The 16,283-nt window shown below is 35.3% G+C and overlaps 2 protein-coding genes across 21 annotated transcripts; both read right to left on the bottom strand.

Annotated features, from left to right (window-relative positions):
- Positions 1 to 627: 627 nt before the first annotated feature.
- On the bottom strand, positions 628 to 2,763 carry LOC117209994 (adenosine kinase 1). Of its 4 annotated transcripts, none has more exons than XM_033452517.1 (5): positions 2,439 to 2,763; positions 1,730 to 1,937; positions 1,384 to 1,659; positions 896 to 1,304; positions 628 to 824 (listed from the first exon to the last, which is right to left on the bottom strand). In XM_033452517.1, exons 1-5 carry the CDS (start codon positions 2,453 to 2,455, stop codon positions 697 to 699), a joined length of 1,038 nt encoding a protein of 345 aa, XP_033308408.1. In that variant the 5' UTR covers positions 2,456 to 2,763; the 3' UTR covers positions 628 to 696. The 4 variants fall into 4 exon arrangements, with proteins under 4 accessions (XP_033308408.1, XP_033308409.1, XP_033308411.1 ...); XM_033452518.1 differs by having other exon boundaries at positions 2,635 to 2,657; XM_033452520.1 differs by lacking the exon at positions 2,439 to 2,763 and adding an exon at positions 2,012 to 2,191.
- Positions 2,764 to 3,594: 831 nt separating this feature from the next.
- On the bottom strand, positions 3,595 to 16,075 carry LOC117209992 (RNA-binding protein lark). Of its 17 annotated transcripts, none has more exons than XR_004488023.1 (8): positions 15,928 to 16,049; positions 14,625 to 14,925; positions 13,864 to 14,026; positions 13,146 to 13,691; positions 12,934 to 13,003; positions 12,720 to 12,819; positions 11,985 to 12,071; positions 4,018 to 4,295 (listed from the first exon to the last, which is right to left on the bottom strand). XR_004488023.1 is itself a non-coding variant. In XM_033452511.1 (8 exons), the coding sequence occupies exons 3-8, from the start codon at positions 14,005 to 14,007 to the stop codon at positions 8,566 to 8,568; spliced, it is 975 nt and encodes a 324-aa protein (XP_033308402.1). In that variant the 5' UTR covers positions 14,008 to 14,026; positions 14,625 to 14,925; positions 15,928 to 16,049; the 3' UTR covers positions 6,238 to 8,565. The 17 variants fall into 17 exon arrangements, 10 of the variants coding, with proteins under 10 accessions (XP_033308401.1, XP_033308402.1, XP_033308397.1 ...); XR_004488022.1 differs by lacking the exon at positions 4,018 to 4,295 and adding an exon at positions 6,238 to 8,614; XM_033452511.1 differs by lacking the exons at positions 4,018 to 4,295; positions 11,985 to 12,071 and adding exons at positions 6,238 to 8,632; positions 9,455 to 9,502.
- Between the last annotated feature and the right edge of the window lie 208 nt (positions 16,076 to 16,283).

The following is a 16,283-nucleotide window of genomic DNA, read 5'->3' as shown; positions in this document are numbered from 1 at the left end:
ATTTATGGTTACATCTTCATCTAGCTTCATAAGTCCTTACACATATGTACTTATATATGTGCCTATGAACCGACGCAAGCGTGTTGCGAGGTTGTGCCGCTTTTTTAACTATTTCAACAACTGCGCTTACATCTGGCAATATCAGCGAAAAGATTATTGCACGTAGGTGATTATACATCAACTACTTTTCATGTTGTACAAACTTGTATCAATTAAGACAACGATATAATCAACAAGTAGTGTAATAATAATACTGTAATCTTTGTATAAAATAATGTAAAGGTTCGTATTACATAATTTAAAAAAATAAAATGATATTCGTTTAAATAATACTAGTATTATTAAAAATATAAGCAAATAACATCATTTAGTTAGTATTATGTCCGTTTACATTACTACCTTTCCTCAATTAATATACTACACAGTTAATACTACTAAAATTTTTCATGTATATGCATAGTAATTAATGATATATATTTTATTCTACTATATAATATTTCTGCGATCCTTACCATTTTTATCATTATATGCTAATGCAATATTTTTTTAAGTAATATAATGTGCAGCTATACAAAAATAATATATTTAGATGTAAGTAGGTACAAAATTGTTCTGTGATTCTAGAAATTGAGGTAAAAAGTTGTTAAAACATTTATTAAGTACAGAATTTACAATTATTAACTGACTTAAGTGTGATTAAGGAATAAAATCAGGTTTCCCTTCGTAAGTACATCCAGATCTTTGTACAATTTGAGTTGCAGCCCAAATTCCACATTTTATACAAACTTCTATGCTTTTACCTTGCACAAGTTGAGCCAAAAAACCTGAAACAATGACATTATATGTTCTTTTAATCAGGTTATTAATTTTCAGTTAGAGAACCAGAAATCTATACCTCCTACAAATGCATCACCAGCTCCATTAGTATCCACAACCTTATCATTCGGAAGTTTTGTAGCAGGAATCTCAATTATGGTGTTATCTTTAACTACTAATATATTATCAGGGCCTTGTGTTATTATAACAATTCTTTGTCTTTTCTTATTCAGTTTTTCCATTTGTGACAATTTCAATGCAATTTCTTTCCTATCCGTAGTTTTAAAATCATTTGCTTTTGCAAATGTATCAGCTTCTGCCTCATTACCAAATAAAATATCTACATAAGGAAGAGCCTCCAACATTGGTTTTTTATAATATTCGCATAAAAATGGTGCACTCAGATTCATTATGAACATTTTATTCTTTTCTAAAGCATGTTGAGCAATCATCAGGATTGTTTCTGGGCTTACAGTTAAGAAAAAGCCCTAAAATTTAATGTGTAATACTGTATATTAGGTTCAAATTTAACCAAATCAAATTAAATAGATTTAGGTTGATACATACAGAAATATAAATGTATTCTGCCATTTCTATAATTTTTTTATTTTCAGATTCTTCTATGTGCGAAGATGAAAAACAAGTGGCTGCAGCCAAATTAGCACATAAGGAACGTTCATTACCAGTAATAAGAACAGCACAGGTACCAGTAGGTTCTTTCTTTGTATATTGATAACGAACATTTAAGCCATCTGCACGTGCTTTATCCTCCAGAATTTTAGAATACTTATCTATTCCAACGCAACCCATGTAAGATGCAACTCGTGGTTTCTCCAGGAACCACTATGGGATAGTCAATGTTTGATATTTCCACTAATATAATATAATACATCAAATAATATAAAGAGTTTACTTGTGCTACTCGCATAGTATTTTGTACAGAACCACCGGCGATAAAATTTGCATTATACAATTCAACTAATTCATCATACATGGGCTTGTGTTTTTCTTCAGCAAGAATTGCATCGTTCGATTTTAAATCATATTTTTCCAAAAAATTCCTATCTACAGTCGCTGAAATATCAAGAAGAGGATTACCCACGCCTAATAGGAGGCCCTCCCTGAAATATTTTGAAATTATCTCAATTGCATGTATAAACCCATTTCTCAGTGAAATTTATTATAAATATTTTACGCTCAAAATAAATTAATATATTATACATATATCTCCTCTCTCTTCCTCTCTCTTCCAATAAGGATTTATATATTCCAAAAAAAAAGACAGCATCAACAAATTATAACCTAAATATATTTTTTACGATATTCCTGTTACAAATTTAGGACATAAATTTTACACACGCACGCACGCATGTACGCACGCACGCAATGTTAGAAAAAAAAAACAATACAAACATTTTTATACGTATTTATAAAAAAAATTCGAATAGTTTCAAATTTCATCTTCAATGAATCACAATCATGCAAGCGCATGATACAATGGCGTGTGAAACCTAACCTTCTATTAATATTTGAACATAACCTCAACCCTAAGCTAGATTAAAGTGTGATAATGATAAATAATAGAATAAAAGATATATATATACAATATTAAATTATCATACCGTAAGTGCACCGCCATTTGTTAAGATTTTGGGTACTTAAAGTAACAATTTACCATACATGAATATCGACGATACGCCACTAATTCGTGGCGGAGCTATTCGTTACTTGCTGTTGCAAAGTCCAACGAAATCACGTGCACTTTTAACTCTATTTATATTAAAATGTTATCTTTATTGCTGTCATTTTATACGTTACCTCAACATTTTTATTGCACTGAATAGCGACTGATGAAAATTTATATATGATACTAATATTTTTATATTACTAATATCAAATGTTTCTTTTCGCAAATGTTGCAATACATTATTATTAAAGATATACAAATATGATACGCTACTATTATCACTTGAAGAAACTTACATAACACTTGCTTAATGCAACATATTATTAGTTTTCCATCAGCGCATATATTATTACTTGTTAGTTTATTACGTTGGGCAATTCATGGGGGAAAGAAAATTTGAAGTAACTGTTATCTTTAATGTATGCAATATATCTTTAAAAAAAAGGTATATATTATATATAATATTTACATGTTACAAGTAATCATATTAATATTTATATTTTTATATTCAAAACGTAATTAGCATTTAAGAAAACAATTTAATAGAATTATTTATATACAGATCACATATACTATCTTTTTCTTAACTGCTCAACTAATACGCATGTATTATACTTTATTAAATTCAGACAGAATAATTTTTTGTTTCATTTTATATCCTGATAGTATGTTTCATGTACGCATTATTTATTAAACTTAGCGTTATTGTACTTACCACCAAATTTCAATATAAACTAAGACCGTGATATATATAAACTTTGATCAAATAAAACAATACATAGCAGTATCCTGCATCAGGAAGGTATCGTATGTCTTTATAATTAATGTACAACTGATTTTCACTGATTATTAAATGTATTGATATATACATATATTCTCATTTTTTACACATTTGATAAAAAAAAGGGAAGAGGATAAAGAAGAATAAAGATTCGAACAATTTATGTCGTATCATACTGAAGATAAGCAAAAAATCATGGTAATAAAACAGCGCATTTAAACAGTTACAAACGCTAACTGTTACGATCATTAAAAATTTTCTGTTACGTAAAAAGGAACATTAAGGTGCAGGAATAGAGATTCTACTTTCCTTACGATACCTTTTTCTTGTGCTTCCATACATTCAAGAAAAATATTAAGAAATCCAGTGTTAACATAACATAGAGAAGAGTGTTGGGGATGAACAAATTTGCAGTATCACCATATCCGATGTTACCTTAGAGGCTGGACACCTATATTCGCATATTCTTCATATCGTAGTTTTTAATGAACATGCGCATACACTGCTGCATCTCCTAAGAAAGAAAACATGACTCTCAAAAAGTTCAGCAGACAAAGAAATATACGAATTTTTAATATTTTCAGAGAAGAAAACACGTGTGTTTGCTTTTTTTGTTTTACTTGCATTTTCACGCGGATCAGAATGATACAGAGTAGACTTGCCTTGGTACATTGCGGTTTACACCCAACATATTTGTCCAAAGTGGGATCTGCGGTGCCCATATCCACCATCATCATTCACCACCACTTTTGTCAGTCATGGCGTGCCTCTGTCAATGAAGTACAGAAAGTTGTCCTGGTCGACAATTACATCTCACCTCATAGGATACGTTGTTGTGCTAATTTCTCTCTCTATCTCACTCTAACTCTCTCTTATTGTTTTCTTTTTCCCTCCTTTACTTTTTCTATTTATCTTTTTTCTTTTTCTTTTTCCTTTCGTAATCGACATCATCAAAGCCCAGCTCCTTCCAAGTATGTCCAAAAGCGCTTGAGGCAGGGGCTCTATCGTGTCCTATATCATACATCACATTACAATATGCATAATGTCTTTTTACATTTCTCTGCGGCGCGTCTCTATCACTTTTTTGATAATTGATAACCGACGACCCGGTACGAGACACGTATAATTTTTGTCGCGCATGTGAAGAATAACACGTCCCGGTTTTTTGGCTATTTTACTTCCGTCCTCACATACGCATGTTAAATGTATATCGTTGTCCCGGTTTCTATACAGCCGGTAATATATTTCTATTGCGCCTTACTTTCCGTTTTCAGATACAGCTTTTTTTCCTTTAATACGTGGATATCTTTTTTTGCTTTATCTTTCACTTTTCAAAATTCGCGCGTCACGCGTCGTCTACCATAGAGTGACTGATACACTTGCATTAGTTCGTGGAGGGACTCGTACGTATGTATTTCCGATAGCTACTTGGCTCGGGAATTCTCATACCGTCAACCTTTTTATGAGAGTTTGTGCACATCTCGGCAACCCGACGAATTTCAACTTGAACGGTTGCAACGGCTTCAACGGCGGATATGTTCGTAAGACTACGAAATAACGTGCATAGGTCACCGCAGACGTTCCCGATCGACGTGATAACTCCGGTAGAATGTAATCTTCGACGACTTGATCGATCGAATTGCCGTCAAACATGGGACGAAATTGTGCTTTCCATATTCAAGTTCCGAACACGATGGCACAACATAAGTACATACGTATCTATACGTATCAGTCGATAAATTTCGCTTTTTCTTTTTGGCTCGCTCCATGACTTACTCGCGTATGCTAATCGCGTCGAATGTCGCATGTTTTAATTACGTAACATTAACTGAGACGTATGTAGAATAGTATCATACGCCTGCCTATCTTTTTTAATAAAATTTTTCCTAAAGATTCGTTTCATGTTTAAGAACGCATGTTTAACGATACATATGATCTTTAATAGTATAGAATTTCCTCGTATTTTATTTACAAATGGTATTTGGATCATGCTTAAGTATTTCTTTAGATGTAAATTGCGAGCCCTATCGTTAAGCTGACCGAAACTATTATTACGATTGCTTACTAGAAGCTCAGTCCAACAACTTTTTCACAATCGTTAAGTAATAAAAAAGGGGAAAGGTTCGGTGTGTAAAAATTGCAATACTTTCAGCAGGATATCCAAAAAATGAGAAGAATGTGTAAAACAATGAAAAAAAAGATACATACTAACATTTGTGCAGCGAAAAATGGATATACATGTGTATGTGTGTGTACGAAATTGATACTATCGTTCATTGTATATTTCAACTACGTTTATTGCTATTTCACGATTTGTGAGAGCGATCGTTCACTTGTATCCAAATAAATAACGAAAGAAATAATGAAAGATGCGAAGGAATCGCATACAGAAATAACGCTATTGTATATACAACAGAATAATGAGCATGGTTATTAAGAAATTAGTTACCCATAATACCTTCTGCCTATAACGTTACATACCAGTATTCTATATAAATATGTAATTTTAGGTGTCTCTCTTAGACATGTAAAAACATATAAATGTACCGATTTCTAACGGGAAAACTAATCTAAATCTTTCTTTTACGCGATCACGAGAGAAAAAATAGGGAATATAAGGAGCGTAACTACGCGGAGACACTGTACGTGCATGTTGGCCGATTTACTTAATAAAGAGGGTGCGACGACGAAAATGAGGTCGACGACACGCATATTCGATTATTCAGGAATCGTCAATATCGTGTATCTCATGATCACGGCACGTTTATAACGCACGACACGCAGGAAGCCAGTAAAAAGCGCGTACATCCGTTTAACTAACGATTATATGGGGCGTGTGTCTTCTTAGATAATAAACCTTGCAGAGGTGATAGGGACTGGACGGTATAGTAAAGGCTCTGGTTATAAGGGAGGAAGGGTGGTCATTACCTTGAGTGACGAAAAACGGTGCAAATGATGATTAAAGAACACGAAACGCCTTTTTTGTGAATCTTCACAAGTACATTGTTATTACATTCCTTTCTTTAAACCATTATTAGTATGATTATCATTAATCTAATTACCTTTGAAAACAGGTCGTATCATCAAAGAAATAAGGAACAGAGGAAAAACAGGGGGAGAGAAATATTACACACGTCATTAATGTGTATACGCTGTTCAAAACGAAAAAACGGTGGTTATCGGTATATCTGTGTGTGTGTTGTGTGTGTGTATGTATGTATGAAGGGGTGTATCACGGACGCACCCGCGCGTATGTACGTGTGTTGTTAGTGTGTATGTAAGTATGCATTTATAAGCTAAACGGAGCACAACTGCAATTGCCGTATTAATCTTCGGTAATTATTCACGATAATTAATTCTAATATGTTAATAAAACGATATTACGTTACTACAGATTAACGATATAATATTCGCACGACCGAGATTTAGATTCTCATACAGAATCGGCGCATCTTGAGTCTAGTGGGTCTCTGAAATTGTATCTTTTAAGACTTTTATTGTTTGGTAATCAGGAACCGATTCGAACAGTCGAACCCGCACGCACTTCTCTCGTTGAAAGTAAAGTTACACACAAATACGATAGTATCCCTATTATCTCGGATCGAAAAGCATTATGATTATACGGCGGAATATTTAGACGATATCGGTAAAACACACGCACGCACATCGTCGCCATCTTCGGGTGTTACTTCATACGCTAGACGGCAAAAATTATCATCGCATAATATCGAACAACCGTTCTTTGTCATTTACAACACATTTTTTACACGCATCACGAAACTCGGTTTTTGCTTGAACAAACTGAGATTTTATCCGAGGCGCGACGATAAAGGAATATCGCGCATGATGCCGATTAAACGCAGGACCACTTTTCTCTCCATTTCTTATATATATAAGTATATAAAAATATATATACATATATAAACATAAGAAAAGACAGAAAAAGAAATGGGGGAGAAGTGAACAATTAGATATTGGCGAACAAAAGTTTGAACGATGCTCCGATTTTGTGATTACGACACGTTGTCGAAAAACGCCCATCTAAATTACGTTACAAAAAGGGACCCGATGTATATTCTATGTTATATTTGCTATTATTAATTTCATACGTTTCAATTCTGCTTAATGCGCTCTCTGTACTATGATTAAACTTCAAATCGATCGATATTCTTGCTATCAAATCTCGATACTCGATGTATTACTGAAAGAACTCTTGCTTTTCTCCGTTTACCACATTAACGGCCGCGATTAAGTTCTTTTTGCTTTAGAGGCGCGTGGAAGTTTCGTACGATCGAGAAACAAGAATACACGTTACGTGCGCGTCATCGTCACAGAAACAGCATCGAACACGACGCGACATACATATATACATATACACATGCGTGTATGTATACATACACATACATGTTTATACATATACACACGTATGTATCTATGTATGTATAGGGTTAATAGCATCGTCCTACCAACAGCGTTCTTCGACATATTACACCAGTTTTCACGACCATGAAGATAAGGAATTTGTTTTTAAGCATTTGCGATAATATTAGTAATACTCGCATTTTGATAAAGAACTGAATATAATTTAGGAAAACGAATTGAGTCGCGTTAAAAGATTGTCTCGGTAGGAGGATGCTACGACAAATATATATTTTTCTTACATTAAAAGAGAAAATTCTCGATATTACTGAATCGAGACACGCGTGAAAAAACTTCATATAGGTCCGATGAGGGAAGTTTACGGAAGGAAAGCGGGCGAACGTCACGACGAGATGCGTGTGCGCTTACACATATACACGCACGCACACACTCGCGCGCGCGCACGTATGCATGTATATAAAATGTGTGCAAGGGAATTTTTTTCTTTTTCTTTTTTTTTTTTAAGGAAAATTGGAGGAGAAGTGGCAGAGAAAAAGAAAAATAATAATGAAAGGAGGTATAAAGGCGACGGCATAGAAAAAAAACCTGTAAATTCAATAAAATACTTTATCATTCTGTTTTTTGCTTGTTTAAATCGTCCGTATCATATTTTTTGTTTTTTGTCTTCTCTTTTTTATTTTTAGGAGGACGGGCGGGGATTCTCATCTAAATAGCGCATTACGGGGAGAGTACATGTTTTCCGGATAGAGCGGGCGAATGGTAGATCTTCGCGCGTGCAGATCGACAGACATAGACGGCCAAGAGTATCTCGGTCCCGAGGCTTCCTGCTAGCGACAGACACAGACCCGACACACAGAGACAGACAGACCGACAGAGACCGATCCGAGCCCGACGCGACGATTTAGTATGGTGCGAACCGGCGCGACGGCGATGGCCCTCGTAATCCCGGTCTGGTAACCAAAATGAATCTACGTCAGTTATACGAGATCGATAAAAAAGAAATCGGGAAAAAACCACACGAGCTAAGAGAGGAACAACTTGTGAGATACAGAAAGGGCGGATAGGTAAGTAGACAAGGGTGGTACGTCGTATTATATCATATGAAAAAAGAAAAATCGTACTATCTACGTACCGACAGAGAGAACGATTTATATACGGTATATATATATAAGTTTTTTTAAGGTACGGGGGAAAGATAGTTACTCATGGGAGAAATTTGGTGGAAACACCGTAATGAGTACGTTTTTTCCTCGTTATTCTCGCTAATTATTTTCGGCAACGTGTATTAGTAGCATGTGTACTTTTTATGCCAACAAAAATTACTAAAACTTTCAAGTTATATATATACATTCTACCAGCACTCTCCGGTTTTCTCTTCTTTGCAAAATCCACACACCGCCTTTCTTCCTTCTTTTTTCATCAATGTTCTCTTGTTTTAATTTATCCGGTTAAAACAGTAGATAAACAGGCGGAAAAGGTAAATTAAATAGATCGTAACACTGTATGACTGCAATTGCAACAAATTTTCACCATAATTAAAGTTTTCTACATTTCCACGTGTCAGCAAGCTTTAATCTCAATCTAGTACTAACTGTAATTTTGTCAGTAAATACTTTCCCAATAACCGGGAATAATAAGAGAATATAAAAGAAGAAAAGGCAATTTGGCGCATCGTGGCATACAAAGAAGAGAGCATAATCAATTCAATTGACAATCGAATATTTGGACACATTTCGACACACAAATTCAGTGTGGATCAATTTTTAACCCGAATTGACACGTCTACTTACCTACGCTCTTCAAATGAATCTCGGCTGAAGTCCTCGTACATGCCTCTACTATAACAGCGGTATAATAAATAATCGAAACTACGAATGATCAAAGATCAATATATACACCATACTTGCTCCCTTGTCCAAGGCTTAACTTTGTGAATTAGTCCCTGTATAATGGATAATGCAAGAAAAATTGTCGCGTGCTGCCTAATATGACTGTTAAAAGTAGTTAAAAAAAGGTCGGAAATGGTTCGGGAAGAAACTATTTTCATAGGCAGTTTTACGTTTAGACAATGTACAAAATAAAGGAAGACGCTACCATCGACCAAATATGACGACGAGCACAATCACTGAAGAAGGGAAGAGAAGAACGTATTTATGGAACAGACGGACAGTACATGAAATATGCTCGTGTACAATTACGGAAGATGCTATTTATCCACGGTTAACTACCTATCCATCCAGATGCACATTTGAACATCAACTGACGAATATATATTGCCCGAATGAATCGTAATTATTCGGAAGAATGCTTGTGCAAACGTATGTACATACGGATTAAAACTTGAACCTGCACAAGGTGGCGCGCATTCGCATGCTAACCAGATATCTACCCAAGACAACGAATCTATTATCGCTTCAAAATCAAACAACTAATCGTAAACTCGACTCGGACTTATTTCTCTTATATATGTTGTTCGTGTATGTGTAGTTTTGTATATGTGTTAAGCTACGCGTACTTAAATTATATCCAAAATATCTGAATGCAAGCAGTAACCAAGTATTTCTATCCGCTTTATTTCATACGAGGTACATTTACTAGAAGGAAAACAAATTAATAAATGGACGCGTAATTCAAGATTCGCAATGATAAGAACATGGGATCTTTCTTTTTCTCTCTCTCTTCTTTTTTTGGCCAGTCATATAAGGCAGGCAGCGTTAGACTGGATTTTTAACCCATGCGACTTTCAAATTATAAATCAGTTTATATAATCAGAACGTAACGAGCCATTTGCAGCCCAGGCTGGGATCATGTAGGATAATAAGGTTACATGCAACAACAAATTCAAAGTATTCAGAAAGATTGAGAAATTCAATCAACTCTGTTTTCTATTTGAAAGTTTACGAATGGATTTACATACATGAAAAGCTTTGAACCTCGTGAGTAGAAGTCAGCTTCAAGAACTTATGGATCGTAATTTTGAAGCAAATTCTTCCCCCTATCCATCTATCTCTCTTTTTCTCGCCCTCTCTTTCTTTTTCTCGCGTGCGCTCTCTCTCTCTCTCTCTCTCTCTCTGCATAAATTTGTGTATTTGTTCCAGTGTATATGTGTGCATATGCACGTATGCAGAATAGGTATGTACTCGTGTCAATGTGTACACGCGCGTTTTCATAATTTTTTGCATATCTTTTCGCTTCGATATTGTAATACACGGGGCCGGTTTCATGAAACTTCCACGGATAACTTAACATTTTCAATCAATTCGAAATGCAATTTTATAAATCAATTAATACAATTTTTATCCTTACGTTGCAACAACGTAATTTCACTAAAATTAAGATTGATAAAGCTTCGCATGAAACTGAAATCAGAGAGAAAAGAAAAAAGAAAAAAAACTGAAAGAAAACGATCATACGTATATAATCATAGAGTCGATAACGTAAGAAAATAAATTTTTCGTTTTAATAAACGTAAAAACTAATTACTTAGAAATTAAAGAATTACACACTTTCCTCCGATTACTTGGAAACAGAAATAACTATTGAAATACACGACATGTACATCATAACTTGCTTTTCCCCCTTCTAACATACAACTCGAAACTATCTATGACGCTGTACGTAATTTCTTTCTCCGCGATACACACTTTACGATTTACAACCTTCCGTTGACTATCGAAAAATTACGATTGAAAAATTTGATGAAATTACTTTGAACCAAGACTACATTGAAACTGATACGCGTTTAATAGAATGTTTCCGAAGCGTATCTATGAAACTGGCCTTAACAACTATTAGAAACGCCGACATACAAACAAACTTACTGTCCAATGCGTCTGGAGAGCTGGTTTCTACTTACGAGACATTTCAAAGACAATCGATAGGCGTCGTTCCTGAAAATCGCGCCAGCCCTTTTTTTCTTTTCTTTTCTTTTCTATCTACAGCGTACGAGAGTGTTAGAATTGTAGGATCGCATCCTGGCTCGCGGTAGTGCGATCAAGAAATCTAGTTCGCATTCCTTAGGAACGTTTCTTCATCCCAGGCCTCCGCGCCACTCCCGGTTGAGTGATGTACGTAATAAGGAGCGCTTGAAACACAAAGGATTTATGAGAGACATACAGGCCAATCTCGCAGTTAACGCCATGGATCAAGAGAGTCTATGAACAGGGACATCCCTAGAAGAGCAGTCGACATGTTCAAGGTACGATCAGTCGAGACTCGGATTTTGTTGGCACCGAGGAAAATAGAAGCTGATGAAGTACAACGCGCCAGCGACAAGAACGAGGTGTGACTACTCGCTAACAAAAGTGGTCAAAGACTTACTCTTGCACGACTTGAACGCTGGCCCGGGACTGTCTCTCTAGGGTTGCCCGCATTCATGGACAAAGATGGTACGCAGCCTGAGGTGCACTGAAATTTAGAATGTACAGAAACGTCCAAGCGTCATGATACACATTAGCATTTTATTACACAGACTCTGCACTCATGTGGGCATCGGGTCGACAATCTACATGGATTGGAAAAATATCGATTGCTGTTTCAACTATGTAATGTATTTCAATAAATAAAAATTATACGTGTAATATACACGATACGACTATACGTTACCGTATATGCATACGTATACGCATAATCATGAATATATACGCTCGCGTGTATACGTACACACATATCGTGTGATTTTATTTAAAAAAAATTGAAACAAACGAAACAGATGTAATAATGTGAAATTAACGAAAATTGTATAACAATGATCAAATGTGAAACGGCAGCTTCGGAATTTTTTATCGCGAACAAAAGAATAACCTGAATTTGCCCGATGCAATTTAGAAATGGCCATTTTTCCACAAAATAATATATATTCGAGAGAGAGATATTTGAAAAATATGTGTGAGATCGAGAATACACAAGAGAAAAGAATAAAATACACGGTAAAGCAAGTACTCTTATTTGTCGACGAATAACCGAATCCCAATTCGCATGAGCTGTCAATCCAGCCTGGAACGTTCACAATGTTAAGTCGGACGAATGGGCAGTCAATAAATTGGCTCTACTCACCTGAACCGGCCATTGTTGCCACTTGGAGGGGGTGATCGGCGGCTGAACATGCCATACTCGTTACCACGGGAGAAGCCAGTGTCGCGCATGGATCCCATACCTAGAGGAGGCATAGGAGGCATTGGGTCTCGTCTTGGGGGTAGAGGTGGCATTGTCATTGGTGGAAAGTCAAGCCCGCACATGGAACTTCCCATGTCACAGGGCCCTGTCATACCCGTAAACCGCCTCTCGTAGAGATCCCTGGTGTCCTCGAAGCCTCTCCTGTCATAGTAGCTTTCGTAATCCTGCAACACAGATAAAGAAACATATTGTTACGGACAATCACAACTATATAACAAATTTCTGTTCTTTCTGTTTTTTTTCTTCCCCTTACTAAATACTTCTATTCTCAACAGTTACTAAAATAAGAAAAAGAGAACTACTTACTCCAAAGCGGCCACCACCCATTAACCGATCCCGAAGGAACGGTGGTGGCGGCGGTGGAGGATACGGGTCGCGTCCAAACATTCGGTCTCTGTATCCATTTCTATCCGGTCCTCCTCCCATTCCTCCTTTTGGGCATTCCTTGGACCAATGGCCGCCGCGACCGCATCGATAGCACTGTTCAGGATCCCCCATTCCTGGCCTTTGTCGTACTCTGCTTGTAGAAATTTGAACCTTCATCGGTTGACCATCCACCATTTGTCCATTGAGTTCCTTGATGGCATCGTTGACATCACCTGTTGCTTCTAGATGGACGAATCCGTAATTTCTCACGATATCGCATTCTACAACGGTACCATATTTGGCAAACAACTCGCGCACTTGAGGCGCTTTCGTATTATCTGTGAGATTGCCAACAAATATTTTTGTTGTAGGAGTATTAGGTCCCTTACGACTCTTTGCAGCCTCACATTTGATCGGCTGTCCATGAACTATATGCCCATTCAAATTTTGTATCGCATTTCTCCCTGCTTCTTCATTCTCCATATGCTGTTAAAAAATATATTATAACATATTTGTTGTATGAATGTATTAAAGGCTCGTCGAATTTGGACCAAGATGCAACTATCCAACAGAGTTATACGTGTAAAGTAAGGAAAGAGAAAACGATAGATCAATACGTTACGATATGGATACGTTACATAGAATAAAGGAAACTTACCACAAATCCGTAATTTTTGACCACATCACATTCTACAACCTTTCCATATTTTTCAAACAATGGTTTAATATCGGCATTTGATGTTTTGTCGGCTAAATTACCGATAAAAATTTTAAATGTGCCAACGCTACTAAAACCCGGCATTTTCGGCTCGTTGTAGAACCTAATTTCAAAAGAAAAAATATTTCAAATATTAGTCGTTACTGACTTGTACAATTTTTTCAAATATACAGTATATACAAAATAAATACTATGTTGCAACAACACTAGAAAACTATCTAGTATATTTAGAATATTCACGACTTTTTGCATTTGCATTTGTTGCTAACATAATCAAACCAACACACGCCACTCAACATTACTCTATCCCACGTATTTTCAACAAATAATTAACTTGCTGTAATATGACTTTCATACATATTACATTGTATATTGAAATGTAATATTAAGCTTTCATTTTGTACAAAGAAACATAGCTTCAAAAAATTGATTAATGATATTCAATGGTGACGCGATTGTTTAGATTCCCCCTCTAGTGCACTTTTTCCACCATTTTGCTAACGATCTAACATTTCGAATTTCGAAGGTCATCAATTTTGCCAAGATATTTCACTTGTGCATACGAATATTAGCAGATACAATCAGTTTGGTAATTTCTAAATATAGGGTAATATAATTTTTTCAATTTTTACTTCGAAAAGGTACACAAGCCGAGAACAAGTAGTGCGTTATAAAATACGTAGTACAGACAGCGTACCGACCTTGTCGAAATGGCGCACCAAATCTAGGAAATGTCTGTGGTAATGATCACCCTCTAATTATCATGTATAAATTTACGTTCAAACACCATACGCTTTCTCACACTCACCGAAGAATACTGTGTATTATTTTCAACGAATGATTTAACCAACGCTGATAATAGGCACGCGACTTTATACACGAGAACGCAATCTAACAATGGCGTCTCACTTGCCGCGTCCGCTAGTGCACGAGATGTTGAAGCAGTGACCCCTATCGGAAAACTGCAGTACAGCAGACCGTGAGAATGAGGTGTCCAAAAACCTATCACGAACATACCTTCAACTATATTTCGTTCACTAGAAATAAGTTAACGCGGGAACTATTTCTACGCTACATTTATTTTCCTTCTTACCAATGTTAATCTTACGTTTTATCGCTCTTGGAATGGGATAGGTTAAATTTCCATTCTTTGAGCATAATATATAGAATATAATATGTTTGTTCACATGCAATATTAGAACATCAAAGCATGTATTAAGGACTATTCAAGCTGTATTGAGGCTGCGTTCGACACACGTTAAAAACGTTTTACTTGTTATACATATTTAATTACATTAAAAGTTACATTAAAAATTATTTTTTTAATTTCTTCTTGTTCTATTAAAAGCTTAGTAAACAATTTAGAAGTAAATGAATAATAATCATTATATAAATTATTACACTATTAAAGACGATTATAGAGCTTTGTACTATTTTGTTAATATTACTATATACGAATGTTATTAATGCTTGCATAAAATTCTGTACGATAATATATACTATTTCCACAATTCAAACTACGTATGATCCTTACGTGTGATGAATTTCAAGACTAAATCTATACCAAATCCATATCTCATTGTATGATTCTAAAATATATGATATACAAGTACTACGTAGAAAATTACTATAGGGTAACAAAATCAAAATTTACTGGACGAGCAACATGCGACAAACCGTATGTATCAGGAGTTCAACTAGCATCAATTTATTTATGCATGATATACAAAAACAATTCGACGATAATTATATCGCATGCTATTAGATCTAAATTAATTTTTACGTTTTAATAACAAAAGAGAATTATTTATATAAAATGCTATGGTATTAGGGAACTGAATAAACGTGAAATGGCGTGCTTCATGTATCTTCATGTCGACGCTACGAACCATAACTACATAATCTCAATGTTGCAACTACGTAACTATAAATTTATATCTATATGTTATTTTAATCTTATAATAAATTACATATGAAATATGGGGAAAGTATTAAAACACTTACCAAGTCAGTATTTCCGTAAAACAATCCGATAAAACACAACGGCAGACCACACGCTTTCCTACGTAAAAAATGGCGGATCGAAACAGGCTGGGAAGTGGAAAGCTGCGCGGCGTCTTTTTCAATACGAAACTCTGAATGGCCAACTGTTGAAAACAAAATTTTCTATTAGAAAACCAAATGCCTATTCAAAATTATTGGTATGTCTATACGCGTTTGATGTCACTAATATGCTACATATTTTAGTTTAATCACCTGATCATTTTTTTCGTAGATATTGTAAAGAATTACATTTTTAATCTAAATGCTTTATACAACTAGAATAGAAGATAAAACTATATAATTTCGAACTAGACTGC

This window comes from Bombus bifarius, unplaced genomic scaffold (genome assembly GCF_011952205.1).
Source record: "Bombus bifarius isolate JDL3187 unplaced genomic scaffold, Bbif_JDL3187 scf7180000008197, whole genome shotgun sequence".
Classification (NCBI taxonomy): domain Eukaryota; kingdom Metazoa; phylum Arthropoda; class Insecta; order Hymenoptera; family Apidae; genus Bombus; species Bombus bifarius.
The sequence above is the reverse complement of the archived record's forward strand: the minus strand, read 5'-3'. Positions and strand labels throughout refer to the sequence as shown.

What these genes read in the sequence shown, in the direction of transcription:
- LOC117209994 (XM_033452517.1), bottom strand. An exon ending in CAGAATACATTTATATTTCT is followed by an intron (nt 1,305 to 1,383) that starts GTATGTATCAAC and finishes ATTAAATTTTAG; the next exon opens with GGCTTTTTCTTAACTGTAAG. An exon ending in TGGTGATGCATTTGTAGGAG is followed by an intron (nt 825 to 895) that starts GTATAGATTTCT and finishes TCATTGTTTCAG; the next exon opens with GTTTTTTGGCTCAACTTGTG.
- LOC117209992 (XM_033452515.1), bottom strand. Translation starts at nt 14,007, where the DNA reads ATGCCGGGTTTTAGTAGCGTTGGCACATTTAAAATTTTTATCGGTAAT. An exon ending in TGGGTGGTGGCCGCTTTGGA is followed by an intron (nt 13,004 to 13,145) that starts GTAAGTAGTTCT and finishes TCTGTGTTGCAG; the next exon opens with GATTACGAAAGCTACTATGA. An exon ending in GGCAACAATGGCCGGTTCAG is followed by an intron (nt 9,503 to 12,719) that starts GTGAGTAGAGCC and finishes CCGCTGTTATAG; the next exon opens with TAGAGGCATGTACGAGGACT.